This window comes from Polypterus senegalus, chromosome 1, assembly GCF_016835505.1.
Source record: "Polypterus senegalus isolate Bchr_013 chromosome 1, ASM1683550v1, whole genome shotgun sequence".
In the NCBI taxonomy this organism is placed as follows: Eukaryota; Metazoa; Chordata; class Cladistia; order Polypteriformes; family Polypteridae; genus Polypterus; species Polypterus senegalus.
Window position 1 is genome coordinate 199819487 of NC_053154.1, and position 27976 is coordinate 199847462.

The 27976-nt window shown below is 35.6% G+C and overlaps 2 protein-coding genes across 2 annotated transcripts in view; both read right to left on the reverse strand.

The window, feature by feature from the left end:
* Positions 1-112: 112 nt before the first annotated feature.
* Positions 113-19983, reverse strand: cct3 (chaperonin containing TCP1, subunit 3 (gamma)). The gene is made up of 14 exons (XM_039766926.1): positions 19885-19983; positions 19355-19416; positions 19211-19261; positions 17417-17479; positions 17047-17143; positions 12099-12216; positions 11554-11740; positions 11270-11419; positions 9584-9716; positions 9396-9477; positions 7996-8176; positions 6385-6630; positions 4452-4583; positions 113-409 (listed from the first exon to the last, which is right to left on the reverse strand). Exons 1-14 carry the CDS (start codon positions 19910-19912, stop codon positions 317-319), a joined length of 1623 nt encoding a protein of 540 aa, XP_039622860.1. The 5' UTR covers positions 19913-19983; the 3' UTR covers positions 113-316.
* A 5220-nt stretch (positions 19984-25203) lies between these two features.
* Positions 25204-27976, reverse strand: part of pdia7 (protein disulfide isomerase family A, member 7) — a 61765-nt gene continuing 58992 nt past the window's right edge. The window contains exons 12-13 of the mRNA XM_039766937.1: positions 27674-27731; positions 25204-26809 (exon numbers count right to left, since the gene is read on the reverse strand). Of these exons, the coding sequence (XP_039622871.1) occupies positions 26720-26809; positions 27674-27731 (148 nt within the window). The 3' untranslated portion in view covers positions 25204-26719. The remainder of the gene's footprint in view (positions 26810-27673; positions 27732-27976) is intronic.

Genomic DNA, 27976 nt, shown 5'->3' on the forward strand with positions numbered 1-27976 from the left:
ATACAAGTGATGTTTCTTGCAACCATGTATAAATAATCCTTGAGAAGTAATATGCTTGGTATGCAAGGTAAACAAAAACACTCAACAGCTTAAAACACAAAATACAAGAAGCCAAAGTTTTCCAAGTTTATTTTATTATTGTTTGCAACACATAGTTGTAACAATTGATGTAAAAGATTATGTCAGTGCATTTGGCTGAACTGCATTTCATTCAAACAAAAAGGCTGTTAACCCAGACCAGTGGCCCCTTTTGATATCACAAATAAATATAGTGCCTTGCAAGCCCGACAGCCAACCAATTCCAATGGTACAAACATTAATTATCAGCTTCTGGTGCCTTGTTAGACTCATCCCCCTTCTTTTTGTGTCCAGAAACAATATCATCAATTCGCAGAAGCAATATGGCAGTCTGGAAGTGACAAAGAGAAAGGGAAGATAGGTTAATCTTTTAATACCTTTCACCTCAACAATAACTGAACAAAACATTCCTTGCTCAGAAATGTCTGCATCATGATGAAGATTCTTACTCCTAAAAAATAAAGATTTAAATGCAAAAAGTAAATGTGCATAAAAGGCCACCAACCCTGTGTGTAAAATATGCATTTTATCTGGAAAAAAAACTCCCATTATGTTAATTGTAACCTGGATCAATTTTGAACACAGATACAAAGTTAAACTGAAACACTTTTCTTCATGTATATAATTAACACGCACATTCACATGTACAACTGTTAAGTGTTAGGACTGCTTGTACTGCAAAAGGTGACAAAGTATAGGCCTCTTCCATTTGTTTCACTCAGCTAGACAGCCTTCAAGAATATGCTGACGTATCTGGATTTTTAGCATGTAGCCATTTAAAAAAGGTTTTTCAATTATTTGTAAAATGATCTGAATAAATTACAAAATGCCTTATAAAATACAACTTGGATGCTTATGCTTGTTGAGATTTATATAAAAAAAAATTATTTAAACGAGTGGTACAAAGTAGAAGCTTTTTGTATGAATCAAATTACACTCCTGGTTCAAAAACACGTTAAATCCCAAAACACACAACTCTCCCATTAAGTGGAATTTTTGCTTCCACTGACTGCACCCAGAGACACAAAATAATTCAATAGGATCATTTTACAAAATATATAAAATAATCTTTTTACCATATAAGAATAATCCAAGTGAATATTTAGTCTCATCAACAGCAAGAATATACCAAACATGCAGTGTATAGATTAAACTATATTAAAATTATCAAAACACTAACAAAATATTAATCTAGACAAAACCTGTTTCACATAAGGCTGTTCAGCTTTAGCAAATTAGTTCTTGGTCTGAAATAGCTAAAGTAAAAATATAGTACACTACCTATTAGACAACAGTCACATGGCAGTGTAATTACAATTACTTCATTTACTTGTATTTAATTGTATTTCTGTGTGAAATACTAAAATTCTAATCCATTGTTGCTTGACTTGCTCCTGATTTCAGCAGTGATGCATTATCACTTGACTGTGAAATTAAAGGACTGTGATGGCTGCATCAGAGTAAATTTAAAAGACAGAATGACCTGTGTAGTGAATCAATTTTTTCTGTTACTTATGTACCGAAAATGGTTTATTTTGATTTTTAAAATGTATCCTTACAGTAGAAGAGTTTACATTAACACTGAATGGATAAATATACAGTGATCCCTCGCTATATTGCTATTCACTTATCACGTCCCCGCTACATCACGGATTTATTAGTTATTATTATTACTACTACTAGGGGGCTCTGCCTCCTGCTCACGTCAGTCGCCCACTCCCGGGTTTGGTTTAACTGATAAACAATTTAAAGAGATTGTTATTTTCATGGGAATGGTTACTATATGCGTTATTTTCATTTTTACTTTAAAACCTTTGTAAAAACAATACTTGTCCTTTATTTCCTGCCCAGGGCGTGGTTAAATCTCTTTCTTGCAGGACTTCTAACACTGCACGCGTTGTGAAGGGGAGCTCTGAACGCATGCTAAAGAGATGTGATCAGTTCATCTGGTGTCTTGCTGCTGCTGTTGGACAGCTGTGTGTTGTGCTTGTCGCGCTTTGCGTCAATCACTTAAAAGCCTGTACAGCAGCTGTGCTTTTGCCACTTCGCATCTCTGCTGCTAGCGATGAGGAGGAGGAGGAGGGGGAGGGAGAGTTAGTGAGGGCTAAACGCACGCTAAGGAGAAGTGCTCGAATCATCTGTTGGCTTGCTGCAGCTGCTGCTGGCAAGCTGTGTGTTCTGCTTGTCGTTGTTTTATGAGCTGGGAGCACCTGAAGTTTGTCTGCTTAAAGCTTTCCAACAACTGCTAGGTTAGATGTCACTGAACTTGTTTTAAATTGTTTTTAAGTAGGGCGTGATGTGCACCGAGTGTGTCACCGTCTCGCGGGTTTTGCTTCCTAAGGTTGTAATGTCTAGTCTTGTGTGTCATCAAAGTGTCTCTCCGAGATGATCTGGTCTCGATCGCTTCGATCAACCCCCCGAGGCACGCTACACTCCTGCCACTTCACGTCTCTCCCACTCTTGTTGTGAAGGGGGGAGCTGAACGCACACTAAGCAAAAATGGATGGATCAGCTACTGGCTTTGTTCTGCTTCTGCCAAGATGCCCGTTTTGCCTGTCGTTCTGCGCATCGATCATTTAAAAGCCTGTACAGCAGCTGTCCTTATGTCTGACTGCCTTGTCTTGCGTGACGTTAAAATGTCTCTCACGGGATGTCAGATTGTCTTCTGAGAAGATCAAGCCTCGTCTCCCTGTCAAGATATATTTTTTATAATAGATGTTACTCATATACTTAGCCTGACATCCACACATCATATGTGTTTACAAAGTGTGTTTTAATAAGTTTACAGTACATTTGTTTAAAGCATGTGGTAGGGGTATTTTAAGGCTTAAACTATTAACAAAAATGTTTATTTATATGGTCTTTCTATATTGCGGATTTTCACGTATCGCTGATGGGTCTGGAATGAAACTTCAGCGATAGGCGGGGTGATCACTGTATGTACAAATCATTTGTCATGCAGAAAACTATGACGACTTTCAAGGGGACTGAATACTTTTGCACTGTAAAGGCAGAACTGAAGAGGGACAGAGTTTGATCTAGAAAGGGGGGTACTGTATATGATTAATAGCAGGAAGGAACAGCTGCTGTAGCCAATCCTTGCGGATAACAGAATTTAATTTTACAGTTAGTGCTTTCATTTTGCCACACTATATCATTCTTTGAGAATACCAATGATTTGTGAATTGGCGCGGATTATTAATTGTTAGTCCTTAGCAATTTTTTCTTGTATTTCTTTGTAAGTATTTTATTAAACTGGTTACTTCAGATTGAGCATATACAGCTATAAGATTAGTTTTTCTGCAGTTTAGTTCTCGGGCTCCCACTGTGGCGTCTGGTTTCTGTTTTAACTAGCTTCACAATCAGCAGCTCATTTTACTTAGAACTGATCTCACATTTAATTAACTGGTATGCTCTTAATTCTGCACAGAGAAAAGCATAGTACTATAAAAAATTAGTTATACTTAGAATTTTTGTTATGGTGTTAAGTGCTTAACTCTTGTTTTAACATTTTTCTGTTAATTCACATTTTTTCTGTGGAGTTCACTCCTTCAGTTGTAATCTAACAATAAAAATTGGAGATGAATAAAGGACACACCTGGGCTGAGAACATTAAAAAGATGCAACTACCATTACCTAGCAGGCCAATTAATAAATGACAGGCTACACAACCATAACACCAGGAAAAGTGGAATAAAAATCATCATAGGAAAGAACAGCTTGCATAGTTTAAAAAATAGGAGTCCAATTAAAAGTAGTAGGTAGTTTGGATGAGAACCTTCTGCCACAGTGCTCCCCGAAAGCTGAACCTGTGAGCCATCAAGTTAGATGGTGAACTCATGGTTCCTTTGTCATTAGTATGTCAATGTTACCTGGCTAGTTAAGAAAACAAGAAGCAATAAAAAAAAAACAATTTGCTTTAACTTTCACAAAAAAATCCACAACAGTTCCTGAGGAACCCTGCTGCAATCAATGTGCCATGTGCATGTTCAGTTATCACAGGCACCTATGCATAAACATGGTGAAGGAGGAATGCACACCCTTACTTTTGTTCATTACAGTTTTCACTTGTTACTGATCACTAATCATGCTGGCTCACAGTGAATCTTCTCCATGTGCTCACGTGTAGCAAAGTAAATGCAACAATTTGTACTGTCATTTTATCTTCCCTTTTTTCAGTTAGTTTAGATTTTAATGTACCTACAGCAATAATTCAGGCATTTATTTTTATGCTGCAATTCAAACAGAATAAAAAAAAACAAATGTCATTGTCATGCTACAGTTATTAAAAGAAAAATGGACTGCATTAAAATTGTAAAACAAAATATTAAAACACATACATCAACATTATGCTGCATTACGCATTTTCTTACCTCCATTGCAGTTTTGTAGGTTTGTGCCTTTACAACTAAAGGCTCCCAGATGCCCATATCCTTCATGTCAACTAAGGCTCCAGTCTCACCATTCACACCCCAGGAAGTGCTTCCTTCTTGAGTGTGCTTTGCCTGTAGAGACGTAATTAAGTAAACTTTTCCAAAATATATTTTAGCAAATCTTCAATTATTTAATAGTCGTTGGTAAAACTCTTAAGTGAATGCATTTGAGCGTACTGGCATATATTGTTAAAGCACATTTTGGAGCAGACAAGGAGAGTTTCATCTTAGCTGAACCTAAACAGTTTTGAGCAATGTGCCAATAATACATTACTATCAAGACAGCTCTATATGAAATCAATAGTTTTCAATACAAAGAGTATCTTACAAAACCTGTAGCAAAAAGGACTGCATGTGGCCTGGACAAACTCCCAAACAATACTGACACACAATCACTAATCATTTGCACTGGTCATTGCTCTGCACTTTTATGTTTAGCAGATGTTTAACATTGCCTTATATATAAAGGCTTAAATACATCTGTAATCCTGCAAGAAAGCATGGGTGATGGCAAAGAGTCAGAAAATTAAAAGATGTAGTGAGCTGTGTGCAAAATACAAGTTTCTGCAGCATGTAGACCACAATTCAGTTTGCTGACACTGCTACAAACAACCCTTGTTATGAGAATGCACTTTCTCTGTAATGTACTTAAATATGTTGTGCTTTCAGGTACTTCTTTGGTAACTGCAGGATTCATACTTGTAACCAAAAAAAAAAAATCATGCATGCCGCAAGAGCAAAATAACATTACATATCAGATAAGATGCAGTTGTTTAACTTGTATTGTCAAATAATCGTAAAAAGAGATGAAGATTAATCACTTTTAATAGTGTCCTACACAGTCCTAATAAATAGAGGCTTCATATTCATTCTCTGATTGTAATGACCACATCCATCCTAACCAGTGTATACAGTTCAGGGTCGCAAGGAGAGGACCTCACATGCATTCACATATATAGGACTGTGGGTGGACTGGCAGTGCTAACAACAACTGTAGCAAGAAAATACGAGACAAGACTGAATAAAGTGGCTATGTGGTTTTTCTGCAACAGTGAGGACATGAGCTGCTTTAATACCAAGATAAAATTTATGTAGTGCTTTAAAGGACAAGGCACAACTCCCAATTAATATGACACGCTCTGCATTAACAGAAACACAGAATTGCTGAAACAAGCAGTTAGTAGGACAAACAAGACTGCATATTTCACTGCTAAATAGGATCAGCAAGCACTGTATTTATGCAATTCATTTGGTTTTTCGAAGACAAACTAATGTTCATTAGTATAACCCATAATTGAAAGCAAACATCATATATTATACTGTCCCATAACAGAGGTACTCTAAAGAGCCATTAAGTAGGTTTTTTGTTTTTACTGTGCTATCGATGGGTACTGAGTATCATAAAATTTCATCAGTATTAAAACAAAACAATTCTGTTATTGTAACATCCCTAATATAAGCATTTATTATTTATAAAAAGTCAAAATTCAGATTTAGACAGATGTTTAAATAAATTTTTATATAATAAGTAAACAAAAGGTTAGGGGCAGGTTTTGTTCTTACTAATTGTAAAAAGGTGTTCTAAGGTTCTTCTTGTTTAGTGCTCTCCTTTATTGGTGTTTTTACTTTTAAATAAATATTTGATATTAAAAATGATTACACAAATATTGATGTCATTATAAAGCATAAATGTAAGTTCTGATTGTAAGCATAACATGTGAAGGACACCCGTTGATTTTTTTTATTTTGTAAGCCAAATTTAAAAAGAGCTGCTGCGGTTACAACTTCATTTATATGGAGAACTGCCATTTATAAAGCACTTGCCAGTTTACATCCTATTGATATCACAACCAAGTTGTTTTACCACTCTTACCCGCAGTGAGGTCAGAACTCTGATAGTACTTGCTCCGCAGTTCTGGATAAGTGTTCTTGGAATGACCTCCAGTGCTTGTGCCACTGCTCGATAGGGCCACTGCTCCACACCTGTCATAGACTTTGATCGCTCCGTCAGTAAATGAGATATAGCCATCTCTACAGCACCTCCACCAGGTACCAAATATGGATCTAGGAGAACATTACGACAAACCTGCATGGCATCATGCAGATTACGCTCTACCTCCTGAATACAGGACACATGAAAAACAAAAAAGGTAAACTTTACAGACAAAAGGTATTTTTTTGAAGTGTATAATCAATTTTTCTGTGACAGACATGACAAATGAATAGGGCTTAAATTATCTCTCTTCCCCCCCAAACTTAACTAGAAATTGGATGGTACTTATAGATATTCAACCATGGGCATTGTGATCATCACAGACTACTTGATTTATTTCACATAAATACTGCTTAAATACTAACAAAAATCAAAATCATATTAGATAGACACAGAGAACTGTGCATGTCCCCAAGGGAAATTTAACTTTTATTACCACAATTGTTTAAAATATAGTACTTTAATTCACAACATCTCATTTACAAAAACTAACGCTGTTTTTGTAACACCACACTTTTAAAATCAAATTTGGCTGGTCAACAAATTGTTTTGTCTGGTTTATGACATGTTATTGTAAAATCTGTTTTCACATTTATAAGAAACAAACACTAGCTTGTTAACATTGTTTACTGAAAAGTAATATATAATGGGCACACTAACCTAAAGTTTCAAATGTCACAAAATACTGTTTACATTTTCCAAATCATTCTCAATTTTTATTATTTGTAACCACTTGCTTTCACAAATGCTGCCTTAAACAGCACAACTAAATTATTCACCTATTATTTCTGAATTCCTGTTGTGCTATTTTATAGGCACATTACATATGGGATAAAATGTTACTGCTTGGGAATTGAACGAGAATCATTCTTATAACTGATTGGCCTTAAATATAGCAAAACTATGTATGCCCGTTTAGTTATTAGCTATTTAACTGCTAACTTGGAACAGCTTAGCTATTAGCTAAACAAACAGGCTTGATGGACTGAATGGTCTCCTTTGGTTTTCCAAGTTTAAGTTTTACATTCTTATGCAAGTTACTCCTGTGCAAATTAAGAATATGTTATATTTCCTTTTACTACATTCACCACACTCTTTTGTCTACAGAAATTTAAAACGACAAACTTCATGTCTGTGAAATTTTTTACAGCAATTACATGCTGCTTTAGTAGCTTCGCTAATTGCATCACTATGTAGCTGTCACCACCACAGTTAAAAAAATAAACTGACAACTATAGCCAAGTCTTTTACAATCAGAAGCAGTAGTAATAAAATAACTTGCATCGCTTACAAGAGCCGTGTATGATTTTTTTCCATTAGCCACAAATATCTAGCTATTATTTCCATTTCCAAATATATAAATGTTGAAACCCAACAGAAAATGTAATATTTGGTCATTTTATGCTACAAACAGAAAAAGATTTTGGGGTACTTTATATACATATAATCCTGGTGTGTGAGAGTTGCATAAATTAGTGAATTCACACTTACAGCAAGTATCTCTTTACTGGCCCCTCGAAGAATGATGGTACATGCTTTAGGATCTTTGCACTCTGTAATAAAAGTGAAGTATTCATCGCCAATCTTCTTGATCTCAAATTGGCCAGCACCCGTACCAACATCTTCCTCACGAAGCTCATCTGTTCTACTTGCAATGCGAGCACCGCATGCCCTATAAAAACAAAAAGAAAAAAAAAAAAAAAAAAAGTCTTATCCAATGAAACAGCATTCTAGTTAAAAAGTATTTACACAAATCTAACAATACTGAAACATATAAATAATTATGAATACCAATAAATGCATAAGATCATTTAAAAAAAAAAATAAACGACAAATGTTGATTAAGAAAACAATATTGCTTTTGGTTGTTTAATTCATAACAGGAAGCTGAATCTTTTCAAAACCAAGCAAATAGCCTCAGTGAGCAAGACAACAAGTATAAAGCAAGTATCAAGGTACCCTGGTATTACCCGAGGCAGAAAAGTTTAGGTGCGGTTACTAAATAATCTCACCAGAAGAATAATTTTGGCCCCAAACCAAAACTTCACTTACTAAACCCACCATGGGAAACAACTCTTTATACCAAGTCCCAGGAAAGTCACCTTGGGGGCACTTCCCCATATAAAATACAGAAGAAAATAAAATTCCCCATGGAATATTTTGTGATGAAACACAGCCCTGTACAAATGAGGAATATGTATGTATGTATGTGTGTATACTCGTATATGCAGGCACAACCACACACACACACACACACACTATTTGATACATAACGACAAAATAAAATATGGTTAGTTACAAACAAAAAAAAAGTTATGGTGAGGAGAGACAGCACTGTCACCATTCTGTAGGTTTCTTTGAAATCAGAAACAATAGACAATACTTTTTAAACCAATAGCACAGATGGATATTCAATGACCTTCCATTCATATTTAGTGTCTGATTAAAACTAAGGCTCAACCATCAGTATGTTTGTAACCTGACACAATGAATGACGGCAATCCAAATAAAGGCCATAACAGACATTCCCTTCTCTATCCATTCATTCATCTGTCTTTTTCTCATTCACTTGCTCAGTAATTCTCGTTTTTAACAATTCAGCCCTTTTTGGTAGTTTGCACAACTTACAGAGATCACTCTGGTGCTATACTCCTCTCATTAGTATCAGCACTTTTTGCAAAACTTATTTCCACCTTACTCATAATAATAGCATACACTCACACACACAAAAATAGCACTGGCCCATTCTCTCCAAAATTTTCTAATCATGTTAATATTACATCAAAACTTAAGATCACCATTACAGGAAGGTGAGAAACAGGTCAACAAAGAAGCTTCATAAACAATTTAAAAAAAATTAAAAGAACCAAGTACAACTGTATGCTACATACCTGGCAATTCTATTGTTGTCTGTTTTTCTAACACGACGAATTGCTGTGATATTTGCTTTCATGAGGTAATGTTGAGCCAAATCTGAAAGACAAGAGATATATAAATTATGTAAAAGACAACATTCAACATAGATAATTTTTAAATACTACATTTAAAATGCAAATATTAAAAGGTGAAAATTTCTCACCAGAAATTCCCTTTTCTGTAAAAATAAGGTCAGGTTTCAAACGTATAATATCCTCGCAGATCTGCTGAATGTATTCTTCTTCCATTTGCAAGATACGAGCAAAGTCCTCTTCCCTTGTAATCTCAATTTCAGTCTTTAAGACAAAAGAATATTACTGCAAATTAATTTTCTGCAGAACAAAACAGGCACAGGCCTACAATGCACTGATCAATACCCTTAAATACTGGCACAATTCCTTCAAAAATAATAAATATTAAAAATACTGAACACTTGTCCCATAGGTTCCTTGGTATGCTTAAGTTGAAAGCAAAGAACCACCAAACAACTCTGAATATGCTCCTCATGAGACAACAGCAGTCTTCACAGCAACACTTTTATTTGAAAGAAAGACGTCCAGAATGCAGAGAAACTCGAGTGTATGACTTTCAGATCTCAAAATAATTGGAGCAACAGGCACCATGAGCTATGAGCACAAATGTATTAGTGTGTTGTGTAACATGTCCAGTTTTTCCTAACACATTCTTTCCCAAAGGCTTTAAAAAAGACACAGCAGATTTTCATATGCTGCATTCATGTGCTTTCAGACAGCAAGTCCAAGTTGGGAAAATCCATGTGAATGCTCTACCAATTGTGAAATGCAAGTTGGACAAAAAGCTAAATTTATATTTGTTCACTTAAATCTTGCTATTTTTATGTCACATTTACTCTAGAAAAAATACATGTAGACTGTATATCATTCATGCAGTTACAGATCAACTAAAAAAGCATGCCAAATTCTCCAATGCAGTTCTTTGTTTGGTAATATAAACCATGTATATTTCCATACACCTGATTTTATCAACAAACATATAAATACTCAATGAAATGAAAACTCTTGCTCTTATGTTAATCTAAACATATCTTTATATATAATACACTACTGTGGCTGTTTCGTTTGTCTGTCCAGTATTTTAAATCACCTCTAGCTCACAAACCATTTGACCTATTGAAATGAAATTTGGTACACATATACAACATGATGTCTACTATCTGCTTTCAGTGTGATGATTGACCTCCAAGGTTATCCCTCTTATTTTAATTTTATTGTAGAATCAACACTCGGCAGCGCATTCTCATCCCTACCACCTTCACCATCACTTCCCCTACCTCTTCATATCTTAAAATTATTCTTGAGGCAGATTGAAGACTTAAGGGCTAGATTAAGTGAAAAATGAAAGAAAACATACTAAGTAATTGTAACACATGCCAATGAAAAAAAAAGAGAAGAAGCGGGCCACTAGGGTGGAGAAAAGAAGAACTGCTCAGGAAGCAGCAAGCGCATCAACCTCTGAGCAAACAAATGCTAAACATACAGAGGAAGAGCATGAAAAACTATGAATGCTCACATCAAGTGTATTCACTGCACGTTATCATGCAGTGTGCAGTTACTGGTTCAAAATAAATGGCAATGGTTGAACCTTAATCAAGTAAACTATTACTACAAATTCAGAAAACCATTCTAAGCAAGACTGCATTATTTCACTGTTCATATGAAACATCACACTCACTCATTTGATTAATGAGCCCAGACTTTTCCAATCACCTTTCACAAAAAACAAGAAGATTGATGTAAGAAAGCTCTAAAAATAAAATTACAAACATTACAGTAACAGACTTGTACAAATCAAAGTGTATAAGAATCTATACCTGACTTTCTCCTTTTTTGTATTCCAGGGAACAGTCAAGAAGAACAATACGTGGATTTTTGATCATTCTTCGCATACGTGGATGAGTCACATCCTTGTTCACCATCACACCACGCAAAACACACGAATCCTCAATAAATCCTCCTGGGATCTTAAAAGTAAAAAAAAAAAAATAGTATTTAGACTGGAAATGTTGCTTCATCTAGAGTTTAAACTCATAAAATTCACTATGTTTAATATATAGATTATATAAAAACAAACATGAATGTAATGTTACATTTGCACCTTTTCTACTTTGGCATACTGTTTAATATCAATCTCTTTACGCCCATTCTCCTCCAGCTCTACAGTCTTGACAGCATCAAGTGCCATATTGCATGCCAAGTCAGCCCAGCGGTTAATAACTTTTGTGTTGATAGCCGAGTTAATAATCTTGAGCATCAGATCTCTGCTGTTTACATCTACTGGAGTGCTGTTAGTGGTAAAACAAAAGAGATTCAACATATTAGTGGAATTAAAACTAAGAGAGTCAGAGTTTATTAACGAAACATCTAAAAACTGTTTGAAAAAATTATCAGTTTGGCACCCTTATCCCAACTTAGTTCCTGCCCAGTTTCCCATGCTGTTAAGACTATGGGGACCCGCAACACAACAAAAGGGTCAAGTTGATTTGAAATTGGATAGGTGTACAGTGTTCACCTTGGAAGCACAGATTTATATGTCATCACAAAAGCAATGTACCAATAGTAAAGTTGCATACATCAACAACATTGTAATGTGGCCTATTAAAAGCACACTAAAATATTCATATGTGGGAAGTTATTGCATACCTGATATCTTTAAGGAAAGTGACCATATCCTCTAGAGCCTGACGGTAAGCACCGATAATGACAGTTGGGTGCATCTGCTGTTCCAAGAAATGCTCTGCCACAGCTAGCATCTCTCCAGCTATAAAGATGAATAAATGAAGGAGTAAATTCTAGACAAGGAATACGGAGAATCTCTCATCTGATGAGTATATCAGGATTTTCCCAGTATTCCTTTTTCTACAACCAACTCCACCTCCATACATAAAAATTCAAACAGCCAAAAAATACTATAAATTAAAGGTAAAAATTGAATGAGGTTAAACAATTCCTGCAAAAAACATAATTTATCACTGCCTACGAGGAGTATGTGCAAGGTGTCTCTCTGGTAACTTTCATTTTCTTCCAAATCCCAAATACATCCATAGTAGAACTTAAAATATTCATCATGTAAATCTCTTTATCAGGACACCAAGCACTGTAAACTGGCTCCTTACTACTTTGCAAAATTGTGTCAGTTGCTCATATTACATGTCATACCCAATCTTTAACATTACGATTTATTAGTACAGTCAAAGTCAAAAATATTGGCGCCCTAAACTTCTTTCAGAAAATGTCTCCTAGAAAACTGTGGCAACTGGAAATGCTTTGTTATTCACGGTTATTTCTTTTGTTTGCACTAGAACACCACAAAAATGCAGAGGGGGGGAAAAAAAAAAAATTCAAACCTGATATTTCTGCCTTTGTGTGTTGTCCAAGGCAAACCAAACAAAAATAAACAAATGAATACCAAAGTACTTGTAACTGCTGCAATTTTATAAAGGAGTACAGATTGCCAATATGTTTTTACTGTGACTGTATAAAGTTTGTCACTGAGGAATCTGAAAGCATTTCTTAGATCATCTTCTGTAAGAAGGAGCAAACAATTTCACCGTCAGAGATTTTACTCACTCGAATATAAGCAGCAAGGTGTATCAGTCACACCAAACATAGTGAAATTATTCCTTATATGGTTTATAAACCTGCTAAATGTATGCATGAACATTCCAATATTTTATTACAAGGTTTTGGAGAACATGCTCATTTTATGTGCATTTAACAAATATAATGGGTACAGAAAAGAATCACCCCCTTGAATATTTTTTTTTTGCTTTACAGTCTAAAATTGAAGCAAACACAAAAATATTATTTCAGCCTTATTTACTTAATGCAACCTATATAACATTCAAGTCAGGACATAACAGCAACAGTTCAGAAAAATAAACAAGAATCACTAACAATGACAAAGGATCACCCCCCAGAACAATACGTGTAAACTCAAGAAGGTGAAAGTAATCACCTTCTCCACTGCGCACCAAGGTAATTTGCCTTCACCTGTGATTATCTGTAACTATTGTAATTGGTTTAGCTATTCCTGAAGCATTTCGATGCTCAGTGGTGCAACTGAAAGCAAATAATCGACTATTGGTGGCAAGGCACTTTTAAAAGATCTCGGACATAATGCTGCAGACAGGCACAAGTCAGGAGATGCATACAAAGAGACTTCAAAAGCTTTATCAATCTCTAGTTGCACAGTAGAGTCCATAATTAGGAAGTGGAAAGGGTTTGGTACTACTAGGACATTAGGCCATCCCTCCAAACTAGAAAGACCACCAATTAGGAAACTGGGCAGAGTTTACCAAGGAGGTCAATGACAAATTTGAAGGAGTTACAGGACTTTATGGCAAAGAGCGATCATTGTGTGCATGCGACAGTGGAGGTTGGCATCTTGCTCCCTCTTAGTTTTTGGGAGCCTCTTAAACCCAACACCATCAGTACCGTAACTGCGATGAGCTTGGCAGATGAGGACAAAACACACCAAGCAAGGGGATGGTGAAAAGTGCAAGTGTTTTTATTAACACAAATCAAAATCCAAGTGTTCCAAAAAAGGGCAGTGCTCTAAACTGTCAATAAATAATCCATAAAATGAAGTGAAAGTGGAGGTTAAAATCAGTAAATAGAAAAAACAGTTAAAAAAGCGGTTAAAACAACACAGCTGAAGAAACTCATTTTAAAAAACCATAAGCACTGGTTTTTTCCCTTAAAACTGACACCTCTCTGGCTTATCCTATTCGGACCTTGAAGCTAGGAGAGACGTCGACCAAGTAGGTGCAGACTCGCATCACATCTGGCCCGTGTCCCCCCACTGCCAGTCCCACGGCGTCCACAGGCAACCACAAAGCTCTGCTCCACCCAAACAACTGCCAATCCCACCTCAGCCATCTCAAAGGCTATTCCCAGCAAGAGCACCTCCAGAGCATAATGGTCGCTTCCTGCTTCCAAAGACATTCAACAAGAGTGACCAACAGCCCCCCTCCAGAGAGATGGCCATGTGCTCCTCCTTAGGGCTCTATTCCTGTCCCCCTGCTTGTTTCCTTTCTCCTGCCTTCTTCTTGTTCCCTTTCCTGGACTCTTCTTTCCTAGGTGGGGGAGCTGTTGCAGGTGTGATTGCCTCCTGCGTGAGCACGTTCATTATCCTTATATAGAATTTGATACTATCCATATGTATGATGTTCACGTCAATATCCCGTATGTATGGTACTCGCGTCAATACAAGTTAGAACAATGCAATGGGACTCTGCCTCTGTAGTTAGAACATAACGTGGCAAACGTGGAGGCAGTATTGCATGATTGACTAAGAATGTTCGAATGCTTCAGTGACGCCGCTGGACAGCTGAGTATAGTAAGTCGGTGTTGGTTCGAGCAGATAACAGCAAGTTCGGTTGGTTTTTGGAACATTGGTTTGGTGGGGCGTACTTTGCAGGACTAACATTGACGTTGACTGACTTAAACCCTTCGACAGCTCCAGAAGCGCAAGTAATTTAGAACATATTGCCATTGGCTTGGTACGATGAAATCTATCTTTGAGCAGTTCAGTTTTGGCATCCGTCCTTCTAACATCTATTGGCAAACTGAGTAATGACGGCAGGGTATTAACAATGGTCATTGTTTCAATTTTAGCCAATCTCAGATATAAAATGACCACACCAACATAATTATTACTCTGACTCCGATTAGAGTCGTAAAATACGTTTTGTTTTGAAAATTTGTTTGCCAGAAAAAAATCAAAAGAGGTGTGTCAAAGAGCCGACTTCATGTCTCACAGCCCCGTTTAAACAGGAAGCTCTTCATTATATCAGCCGAAAAGGTCTATTTTAAGCACAAATCAGTGCCATGATAACAAAATCATTTCAAGGACTTAAAAGAACAAATAATTCTTTGCAGAGAAAATATGGATTTCACAAACATAGAATATGTAGCTTGATTTGATCGGGCTCCCAGTCGCTAGTTTATTTATTAAAACGGCCAGTTACTCAGGAGCCGTGGACCTACTATACCACTGTGTATGCAACAATAATAAAAAAAAAATTGTTTGTTTTATTTATTATTTTCATTTTTGGCTGTAAAGTAACAAAATGTGAAACTTTTCAAAAGTGGGCGATTCTCTTCTATAACAACTGTATGTACAATAAAAGGAAAGACACTTTATAGTTTGATCCAATGACTGAATCTGCTGGCTTTGTCACCACAACAGTCTCTGTTATGCAGTGTTAAGGTGATTAAATTAAGAAGGAAATTTAAATAGCCCATAATTATTTACAAAGTTGTAGTCCCATGTGTTATGCTAAGAGGTCTTTGGTGAAGCGCGATTTTTAAATAAATCAGAGTCCCAGAGAATGCAAGCTCTGAACGGGTGCGGGTGTGCACATGCCAGCACCGTTCCGGGGTTGATGAGGCAATTGGTTGATCAGGCATTTACATGCAAACGTGAGCAGGTCAGTACGGTGTCTCATTCACACTTCAGAGTAGGTGAAAGACAACACCTGCACCCAAATGGGCAGTATATAATGAAGCCTGCAAGGCAGAGGGGGCACTTGGCACCTTTCCACCTACCCCTTGCTGACCATGTCTGTCCTCATTTGCCCGACTCATCTCAGTTATTGACGGTTGCAGGTTCAAGAGGCTCCTGGATGCATCAGGGAGTCTGCAGCCAACCTGGACCATCACACATGGGTTAATTTTTGCCATTATTTACAGTGCACTACTCTGTATATGCTACATATTCCCATTTTCTGTTACTTATAAGATTTCTGCATTTGCACCAAATGTGTGTGCTTTGCTTGCATTCCTGTAGACTAAAAACATTTGGATTTGGAAAACTGTTCAGTACTCTAAGCTAAGTAATAATGTAAAGAGTTCAATTAGGAGGATGAATTTCTTGCCTTTCATTGCACATAAATTCTTAATTCAATATATTGCACTTAATGCTAATCATGAGAGGAATTACTGTATTTTAGGATGGTAGCCTTCTGAAGGAAAAAAATACAAATTAATAAAAATCTAAGAAAAAAAAATATATAAAAATGCCTGGGGTATTGCCAGAAGCCCTGGTAAGTGCTATGATAAGTAAAAATCACAAACCTCTCTTAAGATTGGAGGTAACTCATTAATAATAATTCATAAGTAAATGATTTATACAGAAAGACAGTAGTAAGAACAAATCTTTTCATAAATAGTTTTGATTAATGATCAAATTCAATGATATGTGCTTTTTTTAAATCTAATAAATGTTAAACATGCATTGTTACAAACTTGTAATTGCATCAATAATTACTTTAAAGGAAGGCCAACATGTTTAGTTTTAGAGATATTTAAGCATACCTAAGTAGTGTTTCAAAATCTGAGTTCACACAACTGCATTATGTCTATAACCTGATTTTATAATGTCGGAGTTCAAACAAAATTGAATATACTACTAAAAACTTAAAGGATAAAATTGTCATGTGGTGAGAAGCAGAATGTTCATTGGTGCCCACATGATCCAATTCACTGCAAATGTCTGAACAATCAATAAAAAGAGCCAAGCAAACAGAAAATTCCCAAAAACCACAGCAAACATCAAAATACAAATCAAAGGATCTTGGTACTGTACCAAGAATGATGACTGACGTGGTCCCATCACCAACTTCCTCATCTTGAGTACGGCTGATCTCAATCATTGACTTAGCGGCTGGGTGCTGTACCTGAATCTGTAGAAATTACAAGAAAAAATTAATCTAATCAGATTTGGATGCATAGCAGTAAATATTAACTACTTTGTTACTAAAGATCTAACAATATTAACTAATATGTCAACTGTTAAAAACACTAAAGTCTTCTTCATCAGAGCAAGAGCAATAATTCCCAATAATAACCCCAATATTTACCTCTAAAATATCAATTCAGGAAGACCTTAAACATATATAGCTTTTTATTATTATTTTTATAGAAACAAAAGGAATGCTGTTGATTTTTTTTTTTACCTCTCGAAGGATAGCATTCCCATCGTTGGTCATAACAACACCACCCATGGGGTCTAGCAGCATCTAATTAAAAGTTAAAAAAAAAAATTATCAAAGACCAACCCTGAAAACGTCCAAGACAGGGTCGATGCAAAATATTCAGTTACACAAACATATCTATTTAAATAAAGTTTATATGTATTAAAATAATTTGATGATTTATTAAAAGTACAAAATATTGTGGCCATTGAATAAGCTCTTCTTTAATAAGTCATTACACAACTGAATATGAAATTTTTATCTTCGCAGTTTACTTCAATTTGCATACAGCAAATAACTAGTTTGTTTCCTTTTAAACTGCAACACAACTACGGAAAAGCTGTGTAACATGTGAGATGAACCTGATTATATCAAGCCAAAGGTTTGAGCAAGACAGTTCTGTGAGGACTTCAAACATTATTCACAGATTATATCTCTGAGCTAGGTGGTACTACAACAATGGATGACATCCTGCATAGCAGCTTCTGTACTTAAAAACAACAAAAACGAATGTACTGTCCTCATTATGGCTTACAGACCGTTAGTTCTCACCATCATACTTCATGAAGATCTTTGAAGGGCTAGTCATTAAAAGACTTCAAACCTGGCTTACAGACTACCTCCAGTCTGGAAGCTTCCCAAACAGGGACATAATAGGAGTAAATTACACTTTGATCATCCTCCACAGAGCACACACTTGGGTAAAACTGGCCCTATGGCCGTGTTCATGTTTGTTGATTTCCCCAATGCCTTAAACACTTTACAGTGTTTCTTGGTAGGGATTAAAAGTTAAAGACCCTATAGTGCCCTGCATTGGGCACTAAAAATACAGATGAGCATTTGTGAGGCTCCTGGACTATCTGCATTCAAGAGTGTGGTCAGCAACAAATGGGTAACCAAAAGAACTACTCTACATCTCTTTTCACGTTCTAACAGAACTGATTTTAAATTCACAATGTATGCCATCTAACTATGTCCTCAGAAGAATCCTTCAATGTAAGCTGCTTCAAAAAAAGAGACGAGGAATAGATAAGGATACACAAACAACCATTTTCAACTGAACATTGCCAGAGCACGACTATGGAACCCTGAAAACTGTCATCACAATGGATGGGTGAGGTGAAGGTTTTACAAACATAAAAATATCCTGGGCCTCAGTGCAGTGAACACCCTGGACAATACAGACATATTGCACAAAAAAGGACTGAGTATCTTCCTCTTTCTGAGGACAGTGAAATCTTTTTAATGTTTGCAACAATATGTTGAAGTCATTCTATCAATCTACAGTTGTCAATATACTGCAAAACCATGGGACATCATGGTGCCTGCAGGAAATATGATGAGGATGATGAGTTGTGTTACAAGACTGACCCAAGACAAACTGAGAACAGTGGCACAAAAATGGAGGGCGTGAAAATAACACCAGCATTATGACACAATAGTAATACTGCCCACCCTATCCATGATTTCTTTTTGCCTCATAGCCAAACTATGTTATTTTCTCCATTCTAGCCTGTTTCCATCCTCGCTATTTATTTACAAAATCTCTTTAGTGATACTAGACAGTAAATGTACACTGATGTTCACAGTCTTCCAATCATTTAATATTTTTGGTATTCATTTTGCATTATGTGCTGTATGTGTGTAGCAGCAAGCGAATATTCCATTAGGATCTAAAAATTTAACTACATTTATATTCAGAACCTTTTTATTTTCAACAACTCTTAGAAGGGTGTTTACAGGAGACACCAGAAACCAGGAAGAATTCAGCTATACCTTCATCATAGCCCTGGGTCCAAGGCATGTTCTGATCACATCCGCTATTGTCTGAAGAAAAAAAAATTGAAGACACAATTATAAAAAAAGAGACCTAGATAACAGAACTCTGTTAAGAGTTGAAGGAGAAACTCTGATACTAACCTTAGCTGCATTAATGTTACCAATTTGAACTTTTCTCCCAGACTCCCGTTTGGTATTCTGGCCTAAACAAAAATGAAAATTAGTCTACCTTTAGAAAATCAAGTCGGGAAGGTAAATATAGAGCAATAAAAAATATGTAATTGGTAAACTAAACACATTTGCTAAAAATTAACAACGATTACAAAAAACCTTCTAATTTTACTTTAATGTGATGCGATCCGAGAAACATCAAAAAAACAAGTATGCTAAACTGATGCTTTACGAGAACGAGAACACACCATTGATTAGTGTACACTAAAACAATGCACAGTCGGAACTTATCCGTTTTTTTTTTAAATCGCAAAATTCAATTTCAATAGATTTAATTGAAGCCTCCTTAGGCCACTACGACCTGCTTCAACTTTTCAAATGAAAGGACATAATTTTGCAATAAAAGAACATGAATAACGGGCTCCACACAGTCTGAGCTCATCAAACACTAACGTAGAAACTACAATTTATAAAAATGATGTTTAACTGGCCATACTCACTCAACACGAGGACTGGCCGGCCCATCATCTTGCCGTTGTCTCCAACCGAACTCACTAGAACATTCTGAAAAAGGAAGTCTGTCAGGAGGGGGCGGGACTAAAAATCAGCCTTTCCAATTACTTTCGAGAAAATGGTAACTAAGACTAAAATTGACCAATTAGATTTAGGAATTCTTATGACATATGAACGAAGCGACGACATATGAGTGTCTGTCGTAAAGAGGCGGAAACAAAATTTAAGGTGGGTACGGTAATGAACATAACCAATGAAAATTATTGAAGATTGACAGACACGCATTTAATCCAATTATATTTTACACATGTCAGATAGATTTTTACTTTAGCCATTCAGTAAACAGAATGTCAGTTAGCAAGAAGGCGTTGTCTCCATCGTGAGTGTGCTTGCTGGTATTCCTCGTGGCTCTATAAAGTTTTAACAATTTTAGTTAGTGATGTTTTTAGTATTAGATATAAAATTATTTGATCAGAAAACTGTACATGAACTTAAATAACTCGGTGAATAAAACTGTTCTTTATGAGGCGCTATTGAGAGAAACGCCTTGTTGAATAAAGTGACCGTTTTTCACGTGGCGATCGCAAAGCCTATGGGAGTTGTAGGCTGTTTATTCACGACATCTCCGATATAAATTTTGTAATTTCGTAAAATACTTTAAAATTGAATTTACTAGTAACCTTCCACACATATGCAAAATCAAACCGGGTGTCACAGACAATATTAGAAAAAAATTGATTAGTCTCTGCACCTTGAGGGGCACCATGTATAACTGGAGACAGAAATTAGAGAGTACTGTATTTAGATTTTCATGTTTATCGAAAACAATTTGATAAGCATTAAGTAAACCAATTAAACTGTCAAGGGTTTGTAGTAAAATATTAAAAGAAATAATATTAATATCTGCATTCACAACTAAGTATGCTAATGATTATATTACCCATATCAAAGGAATTTTTTAAATTTACAACATAAGGTAAGGCTGTTTCTGAAGTGGAAGCCAGACCAAAGACTCCTTTCAAAAGTTACATTTTTAGTTGCAAGTTTACAGCTTTTTTTGTAAAACACTAAAAGGAAAAACTAATTATAATGTCCTTTGACAAAGTTGTAAAAATTACTGTTTTGAAATAGCAATGCTTTTAATAAAAATATTTAGTGTACAGTATATTTGATGAACATTACTGGCCATACAACTGCTACAAGGGAATTTCTCCTAAAAGAAATTTGGTCCAATGAATAAATAATAGTTTTCACTCTAGACATCTAAGTTAATTTTCCTAATTTGTCATTCATTTAAATTTACTGATGTGGAGAGGGATGATGTATTACTATGTTGTGTAAATTCTGCCCAGCTGACTTGTATGCAGTCTTGTGTAATTTAATGATACTAATATTAAGTGGACCAGTATGAGAGTTCTAGTCAGGTCAGCTATTGTTCCAAATGAGACCCAGTAACTGTTATATTTTTGTTTGTTGATCTTTAGCAGGAATCAAATTCTTGTGCTTTGTGAAAGGTTATATGCAGAAATCATTTAAAAGGAATCAAATTTAATTAGTGTGTGCCTTGAAAACAGCTTTCTTGTAAAGGTTGATACTTTCAGTCCATGTAGACTATTAAAATACAGTTTAATTGATCTCCATTTACACTCCCAAATTTCCAGCATTCTAATCAAAGTCAGCTTGTATATGGTTGAAATGAGAATCAAGTATACAGAAGGAAAAAACGATGAAGCTCAGGTTCACAGTGTACACATAGTGCAAATTGGGGAATACAACAAATTATTTAAATAGGCTATTTGCCAATGCAATTAACAACCAGAATTACACAGGAACCCATTAAAATGCATATTCCATAGATGAGTGCAGTGAATTATCTTTTGACATTATAAATTGACTTCTGCATAAACTGGTGGGTGAGATTGTGATCTAAGATGTTAGGGTTGGGTTAAAGATCATGGGGGCTGCATTGTGTTAAGTAGTCTGGCAGCCTGGGAGAAGAAGCTATCATATAACGTGAGAGATATGTCTCTGATGCTGTAGTATGTTTTTCCAGATGGCAAAAGAATGAAGAATCCGTGAGTGGGGTGAGAAGGGTCTTGCACAATACAGCAGGCCTTATGTACACAGCGTTTGGAGAATGTGTCTTCCAGAGAAGGGAGTGGCACCCCGATAATATTTTCTGCTGACCTTATTATTCTCTACAGTCTTCTGTGGCTGGACATGCTACAGTTTCCATACCAGACTATAATGCAGCTGGTCAGAACAATCTCAATGGTTGTTCTCTAAAATGTGATGAGAATGAGAGTAGGGAGGCTTGCTTGCTTCATTCACCTCAAAAAGTGTAGTCTCTGCTGGTACTTTGTAGTTAAGGAATTAATTGAGTAAGATTTGATGACAGTTGATGACAATGAAGATTATCATTACATCATTAGGCAGAATCTTTTCAATTTAGTTACCTTCATTTTGGGTAGGTTTATGTAAAAACCTTTACACATATGCAGTGTACTTTTTGAGGCAATTGATAACATATTATTAGTTTACAAGCAAAGAAATTAAATCATTGTCATGAACATCTCTATTTTAAGTCCTGACTTTAATTAAACCAACTATCAGAAATTTTAGGGGACACTACAAAAGGGTAGTCAAATATAGCCAAAGTCAAAATACATTTTGACAAGAGATTGTCAAATTAAACAAAGTTATTTCAAAGACTTTCCTTTATATTGTTACAAATGTATTTGTTCACTGCTTAATGTGTGCAGCCATCTTTTACAACTTGGTCACCATGATGTTATAGGTCACATATGTGCATTGCATGCCTAGAAACCAGGAAGCATTATACAAATGGCAACCCAATATTCTACTTAAAGTTGGTGCATATGAAGCAAACGTACAAACTGGTGAGGCCCATAAAGAAATAAATGCAAAGATGTAGTGGTGTGAATGATAATGCAAAGTTGGCAATGTAACCTTTGTTTGTGGAAAATATAAGCGGTGTGCAGGATGCTGATGTAGTAGATATTGGCAAAAGTGTTGTTTTAAAAAGGGTGGGGATTCTGCTAGTTAGTGATGTTGAGTGCAGACTGAGGTGTGGGTGCAGCAGTGATACCCAGAATGAGAGGTGCATGAAAGAAATTCTGGGATCTGTCTTCTATTCTGATTTCTAAATGAGTCAGAGTCTGTTAACACTGAAGGATGAATTTTAAGAAAGCTATGTGAGGAGCTGTATGCTCTGATTTGACTGATGAAAGCAGAGCATGAAGCAAAGCAAAAAAAAAAGAGGGGAAAAATAATGCCAGGAAGTATGGTGTTGAGGAGAAACCATGGCCATGTCTAGCAATGGGCAGAGAATGACGGAGTGATGAGGTGCACTGAGATGGAGGCTAAAGAAGACATGGTTGGAGGTGATGTCAAAATATATGAAAATAATAGGATGGCAAGGACTGTGCTGATCGAAGGAAAATATGTGGGGACAACTGGCTAACTTGGAAAATGTACCATTTAACTGGTGATTATGCATGAGGTATGTGATGTCCTTTTGTAGTTCCTAATGAGACAACTGTAGACCACTTCACACTGGTTAAGGTTCTATTATATTGGTGAACTCACTGAAATGTGGTAGGATTAAAAAATAAGGGACCAAGCAATAAAATGTAGTTTTAAGTAGCCATGAATATCAATCAATGATATTCAGTGCATAACTGTGGTCTCTGTGTTTAGTGAGCTATGCTCTAATATAATCTACTTATGAAATGTTCTTTTACATATCCTACGTATTTTACTCCTCTGCTACATTGCTTCTTTTTCCTTTTCATTATAAAGTCTTGATTCTTTTGTTTTCATTATTATTTAGCATGCAGATGGAGTGTCCAAAGAGATCCAGGTGAGCTGAACTGGCAATACTAAATTGGTCCTGGTGTGTTCTTAGGGTATTGGGGGAGTGTGCTAATTTTCCCTTGTTACCCTCATCTTTAAAACAAGGCAAGAAGTCACCTGACTGTTGTATTATGTGATCTTCCTGATGAATTCTGACACAAATTAATTCACAAGGATTAGACTGGTTTTATCCACTGTCACAAAGCAGCAGGTAACATTTGTCACCATCTAAATGATACAGATGTAGCCCCCTCTTTTCTCTATAAAGTTGAACACCATATGGGTTTTGGAGAGAGCTATATTAATTTGTCTAATTAATTAAGGATCCATCTCACCAACTTAACCATTTCTCAGCTCTATCAAATTCAAACAGGAGTTGCCAAACAGGGCTGTGCACCAACTCCTTCCTTTCTTTTTCACCTCTTCTGATCACTTTGTAGTCTTCATTCGATAACCCCTATTACACCTCAAGGCTCCTATCATAGAATTTCTTTATATTCTTTTTCTTGATAATGTTCTTTCTGATATCCCTCAAATCCTTAATTTAATAACCTTGGACTATTTGAGACATCATCTTGCTATAAAATTAATTGGTCAAAATTTGCTTTCCTTCTGTTAAATGTCCTATACAATCAGTTGTTTTTTTCTGTTGTATGTTCCCTTGATTAACTAATTAAATATTTGGGCATTAACATCTCTTTTTCTGCAGGGCACTATTTAATCTAGTTACTGTCACATTGCTGGGAGTGTCAAGGCATTCCCTTTCATGAAGATTCTTTCTTCCATTGTCATTTGATTCTAGAATGGCAATTATGAATCTAATAGAAAGCTACACGTAACATTTCTGTTGATTCTAAAACGCAAATTTTCAATGTTTAATTTGTTCATCACCTTTACCTCATCACCTCTAAACTTTGTTATATATTTGGCAGCAGATCCTATCTTGTAACTTGGATTCCTCCTGGTACTTTTCTTCATACTGTATGTCTGGAATTGTCCCCAATTCATTGCTGCCTGTCCTGTATTCTCTCTGTTAATATTGCTCTTTGTCGATTATTTTTAATGATGACAATTCTTCCTCATATTATAGATCTCCAATAGAAATTTGATCTCAAAGAAAAGAAAAAAAAAAGTATAGATAGCAGGACTCTTCAGTTATGGAAGACAAAAATTTCAGATTGATTTGGGATAGGTTTACAAGATGTTGGAAACTAAAGGGCTTAAGTGTAACAGTAAAACATAAATGTTGTTGTTTCTCACTGTTAGACACAGAAAGAGGTAGGCAGGGGATAACAAAAGGCAGATGATACGTAACTACAATGATTTGATGCCATTGATATAACTCATACACAATTTTCTGTATATCAGATTTAAAACACATACACACACAATCACTTTTAGTACATATTTTTAGATCGGTTTTAAATGGACATTTTGCATTTCTTTTTATTTTCAACAGAAAGACATTTTTACAACCAAACATGAAATTAATATTAACTAAATACGAAGAAGTCAAGAACAATTGAAACCAGAGTTAAAAATAAATATGCATGAGTCCAACTGTTTATGTATAGAGCTTCAGTACTGTTACTTGGAGGTGGCGCGACAATCATTCACCTCAAAACTATTGAGAATTAGAGAGTAGCATTTCATTTTATTTGCAGTGCAAGTTACCATTGAAATGCACAGCAAGTCTATTTGATTTATATTGTTCCTTTAAGCTTTGGAGTACTGAATAAGTATAAAACTATAGTCCTTAATTTAGGCTTTTTCAATAGACTATATAAATTTTGCTTAACAGCAACCTGGCCACGTTTATAGAATTCTCGTGCAACCTTATTCTGGGGCAAAAGGAAAATAGCAGGTAAGAAATATGCTGAGCAATAAGAAAGGAACTGATGACTCTACTTTTCTGAGATTCACACACACCTGATCATTTTACTCCCTCGTCAATACTAATTGCATACTGTATATAAGCAAGCCCATGCCATACATTGAATAAAACAGCAGCCATAAATTAATCCTGATAATTTATAACAAAAAATGTCTATGAAAGAGCAATTTAAATCAAACTACTACTACAGAATTAGATATTTCAGTGCAATCATATTACAGTATATCTGTAAACAGCCATTCTTTCCCAAGAAACATCATCTTAAAAAAAGTAGGCAAAAATCTCCACCAATGTATTCTGTTTTTCAGTCATTTAGATAAAAAGATTCCACCATGTATTTGCATAATGCATTTGTTATGCATGGATATTATTTTCAACAGTGAATAAATTAAGTAAAAAAACAACCCCGTGGCCTTTCTACACAGGGTATTCTAGGAGCCAAGCTGGCCAATCATTAATGGGCCGTACATTGACAGGATGTGCATTATAGGGAATATCATTGCTGTAGGACATTTTCCTTTTTACTTGTTGAAAACTGAAGGAAAATAGAGAAAAATAAAAAGATTCTTTAGAGTGGTGTTTTATTCATCATCAACACACAAACATCAAGTCCTATTGCATATGTCACCCAAACATGCTTATCTCCATCAGTACCTTGATGAAAAATGCCTCCCAAAACACGCCCCCAGTAGCCTCACAACTTATGTTTACCTTGTCATGCAACTCTCACAGATTTCACACTGAATTAAATTAAAATACCGGTACAAAAAAAAAAAACACTCGATCCTACAAAGACATCTGAGCCAATATCTTGTTAAGGTTCAATGCAATTCATGTTATTGTTTCTGGACCACACAGTCAAATATAGCAACTAAGAAACCATTAGGCCCTTCTTTAAATTATACATATATATTTTTTGTAAATCAAAGTTTTTGTTTTCCTTAGGCAAGAGAATCTTGAGAAATGCATAATGTCCATAATCCAGTCAGATGAAGTTCCCCACCAGAGCCTAAAAATTGACAGATGACACATTAAAGTCATTTTTCAGGCCTTTAAAGGTCTTCCTTTATTGGAGAAATCACTGGACTGGTGGATGCTTCACTTTTCAAAAAATTAATGAAGTCACTGACTTCCCGTCCACCCTGTAAATAAAACAGGAATAAATTACATTTAGCAAAATAAGTTTAAAAGTAAACAAAAACAAAAAAAATTACTACAAAGATTCTTTGAAATCAAAATTTTTTATAAGATTCCATACAGAAATAAAAATATATACAGTACAGGCCAAAAGTTTGGACACACTTCTTTATTTTCATGACCATTTACAGCACTCCATCACTCTCCTTCTTGGTCAAATAGCCCTTACACAGCCTGGAGGTGTGTTTGGTGTCATTGTCCTGTTGAAAAATAAATGATCGTCCAACTAACCTGACTTCTGCACAACACAACTGCTGGTCCCAACCCTATTGATAAAGCAAGAAATTCCACTAAAGTATCTATCTATCTATCTATCTATCTAAATAACCCTGATAAGGCACACCTGTGAAGTGAAAACCATTTCAGGTGGACCCACTAAAGTATCTATCTATCTATCTAAATAACCCTGATAAGGCACACCTGTGAAGTGAAAACCATTTCAGGTGGACTACCTGTTGAAGCTCATCGAGAGAATGCCAAGAGTGTGCAAAGCAGTAATCAGAGCAAAGGGTGGCTATTTTGAAGAAACTTGAATATAAAACATGTTTTCAGTTATTTCACCTTTTTTTGTTAAGTACATAACTCCACATGAGTTCATTCATAGTTTTGATGCCCTCAGTGAGAATCTACCACTTTAAATGGTCATGAAAATAAAGAAAACGCATTGAACAAGGAGGTGTGTCCAAACTTTTGACCTGTACTGTACTTCATATATCCCTAAAAGCACACATGTATAGAGAGGCGACATAAAAGTGGGTATTAAAAAAAAGACTAATTGTAATTTAACACAAATATATACAAATATTCACCTCATATCTTTTTGGGGACTCTTTGTTGCCTTTTGTAGCAAAATAGATGGTTGGAAATCTGGAAATGAAATATATAGAGTAGTCAGATATCATACTGCGTTTTTCTGCAGTAATACCATTATCTTAGTATGTTCTTCACTAAATCACCATTATCTTAGTATGTTCTTCCCAAGTTCTTTACTAAATCATACTTCAAACTATCACTTTGTCAAAAATTAAGATGCACATATAATTTGGAGAAATCTATGTTTCATTTTAAGAATTCAGTAAGTTGTAAACATATCTTAGAAATTCTTTCTTAAA

What these genes read in the sequence shown, in the direction of transcription:
- cct3 (XM_039766926.1), bottom strand. Translation starts at nt 19,912, where the DNA reads ATGATGGGCCGGCCAGTCCTCGTGTTGA. An exon ending in GTAACATTAATGCAGCTAAG is followed by an intron (nt 19,262 to 19,354) that starts GTTAGTATCAGA and finishes TTTTTTCTTCAG; the next exon opens with ACAATAGCGGATGTGATCAG. An exon ending in CACGTCAGTCATCATTCTTG is followed by an intron (nt 12,217 to 17,046) that starts GTACAGTACCAA and finishes TCATCTTTATAG; the next exon opens with CTGGAGAGATGCTAGCTGTG.